Raw genomic sequence first — 14,795 nt, 5'->3', positions numbered from 1 at the left:
CTGTGTTAGGCACTTAAAATTAATATAGGGTAATTATATTTTGTAATTTAAAGAATTGCTTTGTGCCTATTACCTTAAAAAGATTGAATCTGAAATGATGAATTAAAAACTTAGTAAATTTCTGACCAGTTTGACTTGATTCCTTAAGTGTTGAAGGTGAAGTGTTTGTCTTAACATTGACTGAGAAAACCATGACATGTCACAAGCGCCTAGGCCAGCCTGCAGCTGAATAAGAAAGAATTCCCTTAACAATATTCTTGCTCAGGGCTCACTGTGTCTACTGGAAGGTCCCCACTGCGTGATAACCCAGTCCTCCTGAGGCAGCCCTTCCTAGCCGGGACTGGCAGGTGGGGCACTTGGAGCATTTTTTCTTAAATCAAACATACATTTGCCTCTTGGCAGCTTCTGTGCTGGGCTCAAGCAGGATGAGTACAACCCTCTTCTAGCTGACTGACTTTCATCTACTTGAAGATCAGCCAGCTCTTCTGTTTCCCTCCTATCTGATGGCTGTTCTTCACTGGCCTAAACAGCTCTGGTTCTTTCAGCTGATGCCTGCATTACATGGCCTTTTACAATCCTGGTTGGTCTGTCTTGAATGGTCTCTAGCTTGCCACAGTTTTTCTTCAACCAGGTGCCCAGAACTGAACCCAGAATTCCAGGTGGGCTCTGACCAAGGCAGCTGACAGAAGAATTGTCCTTCCCTGGACATTGCCTCTCGGGGCAGCCTCAGATTACATTAACTCTCTTGGTTGCATATGGCACTGCAGGCTTATAGTGAGTTCGTGGCCCCCTTAACCCCCCCAGATCTTTTTTCAGACAGGCTACTTTCTAGCCGTGACGTTTCCTTCATCTTGTATTTATGGAGCTGAATTTTTGAACCCAGGTATAAGACTTTACATTTTTTCCTATTAAATTTTATCTTAGATTTGGTCTAGTGTTCTAACTTTTCAAGATCTTTTTGAATCCTGACATATCCAGTGTGTTAGCGCATTCCCCCAGGCTTGGAGTCATCTGCAATTTGATAAACATGAAATCTTTGCTTTTATTGAAATCATTGATGAAAACATTAAGCTGCACAGGGCCATGTGCATATCCCTGGGCTGCTGCACTGGATACTTCCTGCCAAGCTGTCAAACCATTAATGATCATACTTCTAGAGTTTAGCCATAACCCTCTGGCTTTTCTGCTAGAACATGGGATAATTTTGTCAGACACTTAGCTGAAATCTATGTTAACCAAATCTGTAACATTCCCCTAATCTAAGTCTAGTCCACTTTGGATTTGTGGAAGTTTTCCCCACTGATTCAGTCTGTGACTTGTGACATTTAAAAAGTTCAAGAGACATAGTTTCTGGGTAGTTAATCATGTTATTAATGATGCTAGCATATTATTAATAAAAGGCGTCAGTGACTCTCTCAAATGCCAGAGACCCCTCATGGAACCCACTTAATGCTTATATGTCCTTGGAAGAGTGGGTGTTCCTGAGGGTGGTAATCAACTCTGATTGGTTAACAAGTAATGAGAGAGAATGAATATTATAATGAGGTGGGCCTCTTCTAATGAAGGGCTGGGGGACATGGCTTTGATCCTGTCATTTACTTCCAAATCACCTCCAGCCTTGAGTAATTTAATCAAAGAATTTATTCCCAACCAAACCTGAGTAGCACATGGCAAGCAGGAATTCACCCAGATAAGGTGGTCTAGGTGGGGTAAATTTTTGGCAGAGGTCAGTAATGTCCTTCAAAGGCTGGGCTGTGAACAAGGAAGTAGGGCACGGATAATACCTGGATCTCCTCCATAATTGGTTTTTAATAATAATTTCTCTCAAACTAATCTGTAATTTACAGTCTAAGAGGGTTGCTGGGTGCTGGGAGTTTAAGGAACTTGCCCTTGCCACATATCTGGTATATGTCCAAGGCAGGATTTGAACAGAGGAGTCTTTCTGGCTCCAAGGCTGGTCCTCTGGCTGCTGTGCTATGTTTATCTCTTGATCACTGAGTCTAGCAGTTCTGTCTAAAAAGAAGGAGTGACTCTGGCAGGACCTGATCTTGATGAAGTGATATTGGCTCTTTGCCTTTCAGAGGCCACTGGGGCGGCTCTCTCGGTACATCTGGGTTCGATTACTTGTCCTCATAGAGGGCAGGCAGGTTCCCTTGAGTCCCTCTTGGCCTTCTTTGTGCTCTGTTCCAGTCCAAAGTGGAAGCCACCAACGTAGCAGCTGAGCAGCCCTGACTTTCTTCGTCATTGTCCTGCCTCTGCAGAGCAGTGGTTCTGTCTGTCTCCCCCAACATCCTTTGGTTCCTTGCCAGCCTCCATTCATTCCCAGGGTCAGTGTTCCCATTGTCCTCCTAAAGGACCATGCCATGTGTTTGTGTTGGTCCTCCGTGACTTACCTCACTTCCATTGTTGGTACGTTTTGCTGTGCCAGTCGTGCCATTGTCCGCTTTGATCACCTAGTGTAGTATAAGTTCCTATGTGGCAGGGACAGCATCTTGAAAGTCAGAAAAATCCACACATTCAAAGCGATGAAACAGACTCAGTTGTCACAAGGAACCCAAGTCCCTGGAGATGTGGCTGTCATGAGGAACAGTGCATGGGTTTCAGATAGGATTAAAAACTTTTCCCTCTATTTCAAAAGCAAAGAAAATGGTTTTTGTAAAGAGAAGATAATGAAGGGACCCTGGATTTCAGTGGAAGATTGTGTATTTGGTATAAATGTTTCCAAGTTTCTCCGTACTGTAATTCTGTGACACCTGAAGGCTCAAAAAACAATTCATCATGAACTTAAGAAAACTGTTTTAGATATAACATCCCTGGCTAAATAATGAAGTTGGATATTCCGCATGGAGATAATTAGCCTCATAAAAGACTGTGTTTTCTTTGTGTTGATTATAATTGATAATGTATGTAATTAGAACAATTTCAAGCCTCTCACAATTTTTGCAGGTGAAATTCCCAAACAGGTCAAGGTAAAAAAGCTGAAGAACCTAAAGACTTTGGATTCTAAGCCTGGTAATAACTTTTATTCTTTTAAATATTGTCATGATTTGTGGGGGTGTTTTTTAAAACTTGCTTTCCTTTTTTTCCCCCCTCTAGGAGTTTATACCTCTTATAAGCCATTTTTAAATAGAGATGAAGATATCATAAAACAATTACAGAAGGTAATTAAAAATTTTTATTTGACAAAGATTTATTCAATTTCGTGTACAGGTGAGGGGTGGGGGTGGGGGCAGGAGGGAATAGCATCACGAATGTGACAGCTTCTTAGTCAAGAAGCTTGTGATCTAACCAACTCTCCAATTACTGACCTGGCTTCTTTCTCCTGGGCAGGTAGAACATAAGTATGAGCTGTTTATTTCAGTCAAATTTTTTTTTTAGTTTTACTGATGCCTTTTATTTTTGAAATTGCAATCTTATCCCAGTCCCCACATACACTGAACCTTCCTTTGAACTGGAAGAGAGAAGAAACGTTTAAGCAAAACTCACTGATAAAATGGCCACACCTGGGAGTGTTTTCAATCCTCCACTCCCATAGTCCCTCATCTTTCTGCTGAGAGGCTTGAAATGTGTTTCCTCATGTCTTCTTGGAGAACCAGACAGGGCACTGCAGTTAACTGAAGCCTTGCTTGCCTTTCCAAGCAATGGTTTCCCGTTTATGTATTTGGAGCCACTGTGGACCCTGTTCTCCAGGTTCTACTTCCTTCATTTCTCTTGGTTCACAAGAACCTTGTGCATGGGCTTGAAACCTTCCAAACTGAGTTATCCATGTAATTAATTGCTCTCATCTGTAAAAAGGGGATAAAGTGGTGCAGTGGATAGAATGCAGGGCCTTGAGCCAGGAAGACCAGAGTTCAACTCCAATGTCAGACACTAGCAGCGTGACCTTGGGCAAGTCACTTAACCTCTGTTCACCTTAGTTTCCCCAATTGTAAAATGGGGACAATAACAGCACCTCGCGTGGAGGGTGGTTGTGAGGGATCAGATGATCCCTTAAGATTGGTAAAGCACTTGGCCCAGTGTCTGGTACATGGTAGACATTAAGTATATGTTAGCTATGATTATTATTATCAGTGGAGGTCACACTAAACAAGATGCCAGACCATTGCCTTGTACCCTCAGGACCACTGAGTCTTTCCTTAGGTGTCCTGCAGCTGGACCCTCCTCCAGGTTTTGCCAGCTCCTTGAGGGCAGGGATGCACTCAGTTTACTCTTTGGATCCCCAGTGCTCGGCACATAGTCAAGGCTCCTAGTGCGCCCTGAAGAAATGCTGCTTCTTTAATTCATTCATCAAAGACACAAGTGGACAGATTTATTATTCATTGAGCACTGGAGCCGTGGCACCAAGATAGGAGAGGGGTTTTTTTCCATGTGGATTGAGATTTTGGAGCTGATGTCAGGAGATTTCATAGAGCCAAAGCAATCTAGTTAGTGTTAACCTTGACACAGATTTTTGGAAGACTTCACAGGAGATATGTGTGTGTGTGTGTGTATGTAAACACACATACATACATACATACACACAGATCATATAAATGAGTTATATAAATCCTATGTTTTCATGCTAGAGTTCTGAGTTTTTGTAATAAGGAGAAATGGTCATTTTTCTATGAATTAGAACCTTCATCTTTAAGGACACTTTGCTTCTTTACAAAACAATTGAAGATAGATTACAGATTTGGTTTTCTTTTTCAGGGAGTACAGCAGAAGCGTCCTTCTGAGGCCCAAAGTGTAATTCTTCGACGTTATTTCTTGGAATTGACACAGAGTTTCATCATTCCATTGGTAAATTAACAAATGTAGACTGTACTATGTGTGTTGAAGACATTCAAGAATTTCTTCGTATACTGGCAATGGGATATAGAAATCTATCTTGCCCTATAGGAAAATAGAAGGGGAAGGAGATAAGAGAAGCGGGGAGGTGATAGAAGGGAGTCAGATTAGGGGAAGGGGTATTCAGAATGAATGCCATCTTGGGGTGGGGGAAGGGGTGAGATAGGGAGAAAATTTGGAACTCAGAATCTTGTGGAAGTGAATGTTGAAAACTAAAAATAAATATTTAAATTTTAAAAATTTGTAAATATTAAAAAAAAAGAATTTCTTGGTTGGATCTCTGCTTCTCCTCTCCCCAAACTATTATTCTTAGGTAGAATATAGAATTATCCAATCATTGTAATTTACCTGACTTGAACTATGTATCATGTCCACTTTAATTCGGCATTTGAATGAGTACCTACTGTGGGAACTGTAGTGTAGGGACCAGGGCATTGATAACTTAGCATTCTCTGTTTTCCTCTGTCAGGCAACACTGGTTTGGGGCAAAGACTCTGCTTTCAGCCCCTTAGTTTTTACTGAAGCAAACTTGGATCTCACAGCATCTCTGATTCTTCCAGCTCTAGCTCTGTTTTGATATTTCCTTTGCCTCTGTATTGGACTTAACCTTTTTCCTTTCCTGTGCCTTACCTAATTGGAACTCCATATAAGACTTAGTTTGTGAACATTGTATTTGTCATGTTGGCTAGGATATAAACATTAGAATAAAATCTCTTTCAAAGGAAAAATACATAGGTATATACTGAGAATTATTATTATTTTTTTTTCTTTTTTTTTTTGGTGAGGCAATCGGGGTGACTTGCCTAAGGTCACACAGCTAGTTAAGTGTCTGAGGCTGGATTTGAACTCAGGTCCTCCTGACTCCAAGGCCAGAGCTCTATTCACTGCGCCACCTAGCTGCCCCCAGAATGATTTTTATAGAATGGTTATCACACCTAATAAAAAAAAATTTTAACCAAATTGGGAGAAATGGTTCACCCCCGCCCTGAAAAAAACAAATTCGCTTCAGTTTCATAAAGATGTCGTCCTAAATTGTTATCAGTTAGTAATTTAATATTATGATACTAAGGTGTCACACTATTGAAGGGAACCTGTGAAAGCTGGGAGATGGCAGATTGCCGGCAGACTGGGCACTTGGGCTGTTCGAGGCCATGGAGGCTCCCACAGTTGCTGCTCTCTTGTCTCCTACTCTTTGCCCCCTCACTTTTAGGGTGGGGAAAGTCCCTTACTTGAGGGAATCCCTGACCTGTGTCCTTCTTATGCTTCCTTGTCTGCTTGAGGCAGTTTCTCTGGATGGGTGTAGAGCCCTGGGTCAGCTATCTGCAAGAGGGAGGCTAAGCTCCCAAAAGCGGCACCAGGTGTAGACTGTCCATTGGTGTTCATGGCACACATCTTCTCCAGACTTCGTGATGTCCAGCAGTGGGAAGCCTCGATGAGCCCTGCTGTCAGATCTTACTTCTTAGGAGCTTAGCCTGGGCTGCCAGCCAAGGGGCTTGCAAGCTGAGCAGATCTGTCTCTTTTGCTTTGCTGGCACCAGCATGAAGGGTATCTGGTGCAGAGCACAATTGGGTGGGAGGGGCAGTAAGGAAGCTCTGTCTGCTGTGGCTGGTGCCGGATAGGAGACTTGGCAAACTTAGACTGCATCTTTGGTATGAAGAGCTGATGCTAGGCTGCGTGAGAAGTTTATGAAATCCAGCTTTGGGGGATTTCAGGGTAGAGAAGGCTTATTCCTTGTTCAGACCAATACAGTCAGCACTGAGGAGCCTTTCCTTTCTTCTCTCATCATTTCATGTTTAAATGTTTTGTTTCTTTTCTTTAACACTTCCTTCCCTGCCCACAAAACTATACATCTGATTAATGTTCCTGCAGATTTTATTCCTTCTAGATTTATTGTGGCATTAGAGATTTATGTATTTATGTCAGAGAATGGAACTGATGAGACAGTGCTGTTCCAGGATACTGGTTTTCTGATGTCCTGAGAGTGGCCATTTTTAGTTCGAGGCCAGCTCAGATTCAAGGACAGCTGCTCTCTACTAGGTCAACCCTAGTATAGAGGATCTCTGAGTGGGAGGATCTTTGGTAGTTGGAGGCTTCCTCTATTAAATTCATGCAAGATTTAGGTGCCATTACTCATGATATGGGGTAGGGGTAGAGACACTCCAGGGTCACTGGGGAGAAAACCTTTGAATTCTTTGATTGGAATGAGCAGGCCACATCCATCTATTGGGTGTTTCCAATACAGTCCCTCTTTTCATTTTGGCCTTTATTTTGGTGATAGGGAAACAGGAGGTTCATTGTGCTCTTTAATTATGTAGGTAAGAATGGATTTTAGAGAATAATTTGTAGGACTCCCATGGGGGTGCTCAGGAAGGTTTGGGGGAGGGTAATGTTTTTGATCTTTTCATCTCCTTGATTTAAGCAGACATAGAATTTCAAATTTTCATTGCTGTCTTGATTCTACATCACCTTTGTTTCTGAATATGTCCTTTTCTCCCACCCAATGAACCATGCTTTGTGATTAAAAAAAAAAAATCTTAAAAAGGAGGAAAGAAGGCATTTTAGCAAAACTAACCGACATATTGAGCCTGACATAATATACAGTGTTCTAAACTCGTGTTCTCCTACCCTTTTAAAGCAGTTGCATTTTCTCATTTTTTAAGAACAAGCTTGATCATTATTATGTGGCATTCAGTTTCTTTTTGCTTTTTTATTTCTTACAATTTACATTGTTTTAGTCATTGTGTTTACTTCACCATAAGCAGATCTGTTTAGAAGTTTGATCTGAAAATGTTTCAGAAGTAAGCCACTGGTGAATAAATCTTGACGGCAAGAATGCAGAACAAAGGCACATGACCCTTATATTAACTTGGATTGTTTCCCATTTCAGGAAAGATACGTCGCAAGCTTAATGCCTTTGCAAAAGAGCATTTCTCCATGGAAGGTATGCACGTTTTCACAAAGTTCCAATTTATTTCATTGATTCCCAGCCTGTGAATGAACTTCCGTGAACATATTAATTTCCAGTACTTGAATAGTCTGTCTTTTCGTTAGAGTCCACCCCAATTGAGACAGTTTCTTCCAGAAGAATTTATGAAAACACTTGAGAAGGCAGGACCCCAGCTGACCTCCAGGTTGAAGGGTGATTGGAGAGGACTTTACAGGTCAGTTAATTTTTCTGTACTCATGCAGGTTAGTCACAAGTTCAAGGCTCAGACTGCCAGAATGTTGAGTTCCACTCCTGTGCATAGTTCACTGAACCATCAAAGTCAGAATTAATGTTTGCTTCACTGTTTCTCTCTCTCTGTCTCTCTCTTTTAAGACATTTTCTAAAATCTCCAAACTTTGATGGCTGGTTCAGGACCCGAAGGAAGGAGATGACCCAGAAACTGGAAGCACTCCATTTAGAAGCTCTTTGTGAAGAGGTTAGAAAACACCTTTTTTAAACTTCTTTTGTATATCAGTCCCTTTAAAAGCAAAGCTGAAGGGTATGTTTGTAGGTGGAAAAATATACTCCCTTATAGATGTTTTGGAATCTCTACTTAATATGAAGAAATGCAAAATAGGTAGCTCCATTCTACAGATTCCACATTCAGCATTGGATATGAATAGGAATTAGATGAACATGTTTATTGGTTTTTTTGATCACTAGCTTTCTGGACTTTTTCGTTTAGTGAAATTGAATCAAAGACTGTTATATAAAAAACTTTGAAATATAAAAGCTTTGCTTAATTTAGAAGGCCCTTTGACAGAGCAGTGGACACTAATGGTGTTTGAGTGGGAAACGCAGTTGAAGGAAGCTCTGATCAGAGTCGCCGGCAGCATTAGTTTTGGGGTGGCAGTGCCGTTGATTGGATGGTTTGGGAATTGGGACTTCTGTTTCAGTGGTAGCTCCGCACTGACTCTGGATGTGGCCTCCACAAGGTCACTTCACCTCCTCAAGCCTCAGTTTGCTCCTTTGGAAAAAGGGTGGATTGAGTCTCGATGATCTCTGAGGTCCCTGTCAGTGGTACGAGTTTGTGGTTCCAAGATGACGTGTTATACTCAAGGCTAAGCAGAGGCTGGGGGCTCTCATTGATTTGAATCATTATTTGTGTTCATTATAAATGGAAAGGCCACAGAGAAGAAGCCTGAAGGGTGATCACGCTCTTGATTTCATTAGTTTTGTGTTCCGGGGGATTGCTTACTTTCTTCTTGAAAAGAGAATTTCTCATTTTAATTTTAACCACCAGCATGTACAACTGTATCAAAAGACTTCTACACATGTCTTCTTTTGGGTTGGTATGTTTTTATAGGATTTGCTTCTCTGGATCCAGAAACACACCGAAGTAGAAACAGTTGACCTTGTATTGAAGCTGAAGAGTAAATTGGTAGGTAGATGTGAGAATTAAACCTGATTGACTTGTGTGAGGAATTCACCAGCTCTTAATGCTCTTAATGCCAGGCTTTGAGACTGGAGCGCTTTGTACACTCTCCACACATAAAAGCTACTGAGTACATGTGGTTGTCGTTTTGAGATGAGAAACAAGGAAGCCAAGGTCAGCTTCACAAACCATCGTCCCTTTTCATCAGCCCCAGCACTTCTGTGTGTGGGTTGTTATTGAATTCGGACTCTGTGCATCATTAATACCATTCAACAGAGTACCTGCTGAGGGAGGCTATAAATTGCAGGAGAAAGGCACTTTAAAATTTTCTACATCAGACAGTTTAAAAATTCTTTAAGATAAGATGTAAAACCTTGCTCCAAATTAAGCAATTAACTTTTTTTTTTCTTTCTTTTTGGTGAGGCAATCGGAGTTAAGTGACTTGCCCAGGGTCACACAGCTAGTGTCAAGTGTCTGAGGCAGGTCCTCCGGACTCCAAAGTCAGAGCTCTATCCACCGTGCCACCTAGCTGTCCCTAAGCAATTAACTTTTAAAATGATTTTAGATTGTAAATTAATCCTTTAGATTAAGTAAGCTACTTGAGAGCAGGCAGGGACTGTCGTTATTAATTGTATCCACAATGCTTAGCACAGTACCTAGCATACAGTAGGTATTTAATAAGTGTTTATTGGATTGAGGTAGAGACCATGAAAAGCTATTGCATGTTCTTTATATAGTTACAGGCTCATCAAGAACACCTACCTGTGAAACCTGGCACTATGGAAAAGTTACGGACTCACATAGATGCAATTATTTTAGCACTGCCAGAAGACCTGCAGGGTATACTGCTCAAAACTGGCACGGAGTGAGGGCTGCCTCCTGCGTTTCCCAGATGAGAAGAATGGTGCAACAGGGCAGCCCCAAGACACAACGAAAAGATGCCCCAAGGAAACCCAGCAACATGGTGGAGGAGCCGGGAGGACAGCAAGCGTGCTGTTTTCTAATGACTCTAATGTTTGCATTATTTTGAAGTGTGGAAGTCGGCTCAGGTAGTGGCCCTTCTGGGCTGTGAATTGTGCTTAAGGCAGGTGCTCTTGAGCCAGGCCTGGGGGGCTGAAGCCGGCCCAGTGAGAGCCCAGACTGCAGTGCTGGTATTGCAGCCTTTGAACGCTGGTGCTGCTGGGCCCAGTCATGTCAAAACATGGGACAACTCAGGGAGAAACAATGTCTTGGTCACACTGGCTACATGTTTTTTTAAAGGAAGGAAAAAGTCTCAAGCTGTCCTAGTGTAGTTATAACTAATTAATGTGTAATTAGTGCCTTCCTTTTTCCTACATTTTCACAAACTGAGCTGCTGGTCTTGACTCACCCCTGCTGCAAAACTTACCGAGTATTTTACTGAGTGATCGTTGCCTACAGATCACGGATGCCTCCTTCCCAAAACATTTATTGATAGCGATGTTTTTATTGCCCTACACTTTTTCATTCCATTATTTTCTTTGCTATTTTAAAAATTTACTAATTCTCTAAAGATGGAAAGGTGTCTCAAACTAATCATGGATTTGGAAGGAGAAGCTGTTACCTTTTACCCTTTAAATGAACTAGCTTGGGTGCTTGTTCTCAAAGCCATCTCTCCTAACTTACAAACCTCACAGCGAAAGTATTTTTAACTAAAATATTCTTAGGAAAAGAGCATTCACAGACCTTTTGTGTTGTCATCTTTGTATCGATTTAAACCTCAGTGTCATTGTTTTGTCTTTAAAAATAACCTGCGTCCTAATTTAGTGTTTTTTCTTCTGTCGACTGACATCAGATCCTTTGTCTTCTGTCGTAATTGCCTTTTGGACCACGTATCCACCATGCCAAGAAACTACAGCAGATGGGCTGGTAAAATACCACTTGTTGGGTTTGCATTTGAGAATGAGTCCTCTTCGAAAGCTGCTCAAAAATAGGCCCAGCAGTCTGTTTGTAACTAGCTCTGTATCCCACCACTCTCTAGAAAATCAAATTTGTTTGCAATCATTAGGAGAAGAAAAATGAGTAAGAGGTAAGAGTTGTTCTCGGTTGGTTCTGACTCTCAGGCTGCTTCCTCACCAGGAGAATCTGATTACATAAACCTTTTCCTCGTGGATACGGTGTCTTAGCTCATACCTCAAAGTTACAAAAATAGGCTCTTATTATCCTATTTTAAATAAAGAGTTTGCCTGGGATCAGGTGAGGTATTTTGTTAGCCTGCAGTTCTCCTTGGGGGAAAGGGGCAATTAATTACTTTTGTATTATAAAGGATTTCATATATTTCTGAGAAGCATTATTTAGGTACAAATGGTCACCATTGTATATTTTTTAAAAAGATGTATTTTACTATTCATACAGTTTGTATGCAATTTGTGACCAGAAGTTGAAATCTCTTAGTGTTGTATCATGAATGTCTTTAAAATTATGCCACTATATGATACATTGTTTTGCACAGTTAAAGAGTAGCCAAGTTAAAGATTGCCTATTAGTATGGCGGTAGTTTCTTTACATTTAAGTACTGTATTTATCTGCAGCCTAATACATATTGACAACCATATCATGTTGCCATTGCTTACTGCTTGTCTAAAAATTATGAATTTGTAAAGGACCATAAAATTACTAGGAAGTTGAGATTGATTTAAAGCTTTTAATTTTTCGATGATTTTCTTATGTCAGAGAAACCACTGTTTAAAGTCTGAAGCCCCTCACATCTTGTGGCTACCATCACCAGCATCTGAAAAAGTCCTGGCTTTATGGCTGCTCTGGAATGTTCTGTGCCTTCTACTGACTGAGGAAATGAACAGAGGTTCGGAGGAGGAGGAATTTGTGGTCACAGTCTGCGAGTGGATGATTAAAAGTCTTGTGTGTTAAAAGTTTTTGGAATATTGTATGTCATTTTGGGGAAAGAAGGAAACAAACATTTATTAAGTGCCTCCTGTATGCCAGCCATTGTGCTTAAGCACTTTACAAATATAAATCCATTTGATCCTCACGAGGGGAGAGAAGGGAATAAACATTTATATGACACCTCATATATGCAAGAAGATATTCTAAGCACTTCACAAATATCTCAATTTGATCCTTACATCAACTTGGAAGGTAGGGTTTATTATTATCCCCTTTACAGTTAAAGAAACTGAGGCAAAGGTTAAGTGATTCACCCAGGGTTACACAGTTACAAAGTATCTGAGGCCACACTTGAACTAAGTTCTTCCAGGCCCAGCAACCACTTTGCTGCTTCTAGGTGGGTAGCCATCTTCCATATTCCAAAGATCTGTAACTTGTCTGTGCAGGTCCTACCTGCCATAACACAGATTGTAGCCCTTCTGTAGCCCCTCTATGCTGGGAAATGCATCATCCTGAAGTAGCCAGCTTGGTGACGAGCTGCTGCGGTTGGATGACAGACTCCTGGCCTTCACTGGGCCTTCGTGGCAAGATCTGGCAGATTGCCTTTGAGAAAACCAGGGCCACCTCCAGGCTGTGATGAGCCACTAGATGGTATTTCAGGGGGAAAAATGCTGAGCATTAGATTGTCCTTTCTGCCCCTTTTTACTTAAATTCCACCTCTAAAACTTACTGCATATGGGATAATGGCTGAGTCACTTCATCTGTCAAACACGGCTTCCTCTGGTGTAAAACTGGGAGAGGACCTGCCCAAGTTGCCTCCTGAGGTGCTCAGGCTTTGTTGAATAAATGATTCATTAGACTTGGCTACAAAAATGAGTGGAGTAAAACTGATCCCAGAGAAGTTAACATCGATGAGATAAGAGATTCGTTGACATATTAAAGATATAGTACCATCCTGTGCAAATAGCATCAAGCATCTGTTGTTTGCACAGTACCGATTCTAGAATTTCTTCCTACAACGTCTTCTAATTATTTGATTCCTTGAGATGCATGAAAGAAGCTGGTATATACTACAGAATGAGCACTTTCAGATTCATTCCAAATTCCATTGTGGTTTGATAAACAGCTTTTAAGTGAGTTTTGCCTTCGCTGTTGTTTCTCTGATGCTTGGATTTCAGAAGCAGCGCTTGTAGTGTGTGGGGGACATTTCCCTTGCTAGATCTGATTTTCAACTATTTGAAGTTTGTCCCCTCTCTAAGTTCCCGATGTGGGCCGCCACTCACCAGAAACACTCATTTTCAATTTTCAAAGCAGTACCAGCAGTTGGCCAGCCATGTTTCTTTTTTCCTCTCTTCCCCCAGGGTAGGATCATGGACACAGAGCTGGAAGGGACCTTAGAGGCAATCTAGTACCCGGGGTTCTTTACTGGGGTCTATGATGTTGGTTTTTCTAAGATTTTGATAACTATTTCAATCTAATTGGTTTCCTTTTTATGTATTTAAAAACATTCTGTGAAGGGAGGAGTCCCTGGGCTTCACCAGACTTCCCAAGAGGTATGTGACGCAAATGAGGTTAAGAACTCTGCAGGAGGTAGTTAAGTAGCAGCCCTGGCATGGCAGTTAGGGGCTCTGACTCCAAATCCAGTTCTTCTCCTTCTGGGCTATGCTGCTCTTTCTATAAATTCAGAGATAAAGCAGCTGAGCGCAGAGGCCATCTGTCTGCCAGTGAAATGATCAGGTTGGGATTCTAATTTAGAATAGCAAAGGATGGTCTCTAGTGCCACTGGTGTGGCAGGAGCGGAAATAAACATATAAATACTTTGTGGAAGATAGGAATGTTTACATTTTAAGACATAAAATAATTAGAGGCAGCAAGGAGTCGATGAAAAGGCCATGAAGAGCTGGATTCCAGTCCTGCCTCTGAAACCCAGCTTTGTGACTTCAGGAATCGCCTGATTTCAGTGCCCTTGGCAGCTGGGACTCAAAGTTTCTGACCAGGTGACTATCTGCATTGGTTGAGGGAAGTTTGTCATCAGGAGTTCCTTATCTCAATGAGAAAGGTAGCTTGCTTCTCTTTTTTTCATATTTTGTAACAAAGAAGTTGGTTAAATATTCATGAGGCATATGAGATTTTTCTAGAGTGAAGTGGAGGGGAGGGATGTGGGGAAAAAAGTCTAGGGATGGTCCTGTGAAATATATTTTTTAATTTTTTATTAATTTATTTTGATTTATCAACAATCACTTCTATAAGCTTTTGAGTTTAAAATTTTTCTTCCCCTTTCTCCGCACCACCCTCCCCAAGATGGCGCACAATCTGATACAGGCTATACATTTACATTCATGTTAAACACATTTTCACATTAGTGATGTTGTAAGTAAAAATTAGAACCAATAGGAGGAACCACTAGAAAGAGGAAACAAAACTCAACAGAAGAGAAAAAAAATAGCAATTCAACTTCCATAGTTCTTTCTTTGGATGTGGATAGCATTTTCTATCACGAGGCCTTTGGAAATGTCTTAGATCTTTGTATTGCTGGGAAGGGTTAAGTTTATCAATATTACTCATTGCACAGTGTGGCTGTTATTGTGTACAACGTTCTCTTGGTTCTGCTCACTTCACTCAGCTTCAGACCATACAAGTCTTTCCAGGTTTTTCTGAAGTCAGCCTTATAGCACAATAGTATTCCATCACATTCACATACCACAACTTGCTCAGCCATTCCCCAATTGATGGGCATCCTCT

At 41.2% G+C, this 14,795-nt stretch overlaps 1 protein-coding gene across 1 annotated transcript in view; it reads left to right on the top strand.

Annotated features, from left to right (window-relative positions):
• Positions 1–12,082, top strand: part of DENND6A (DENN domain containing 6A) — a 64,966-nt gene extending 52,884 nt beyond the window's left edge. The window contains exons 13-20 of the mRNA XM_027863826.1: positions 2,947–3,012; positions 3,097–3,161; positions 4,693–4,782; positions 7,718–7,771; positions 7,882–7,991; positions 8,150–8,252; positions 9,123–9,197; positions 9,929–12,082. Of these exons, the coding sequence (XP_027719627.1) occupies positions 2,947–3,012; positions 3,097–3,161; positions 4,693–4,782; positions 7,718–7,771; positions 7,882–7,991; positions 8,150–8,252; positions 9,123–9,197; positions 9,929–10,060 (695 nt within the window). The 3' untranslated portion in view covers positions 10,061–12,082. The remainder of the gene's footprint in view (positions 1–2,946; positions 3,013–3,096; positions 3,162–4,692; positions 4,783–7,717; positions 7,772–7,881; positions 7,992–8,149; positions 8,253–9,122; positions 9,198–9,928) is intronic.
• The last annotated feature ends 2,713 nt before the right edge of the window (positions 12,083–14,795 follow it).

Source organism: Vombatus ursinus, unplaced genomic scaffold (assembly GCF_900497805.2).
Source record: "Vombatus ursinus unplaced genomic scaffold, bare-nosed wombat genome assembly UNPS02014773.1, whole genome shotgun sequence".
In the NCBI taxonomy this organism is placed as follows: domain Eukaryota; kingdom Metazoa; phylum Chordata; class Mammalia; order Diprotodontia; family Vombatidae; genus Vombatus; species Vombatus ursinus.
The sequence above is the reverse complement of the archived record's forward strand: the minus strand, read 5'-3'. Positions and strand labels throughout refer to the sequence as shown.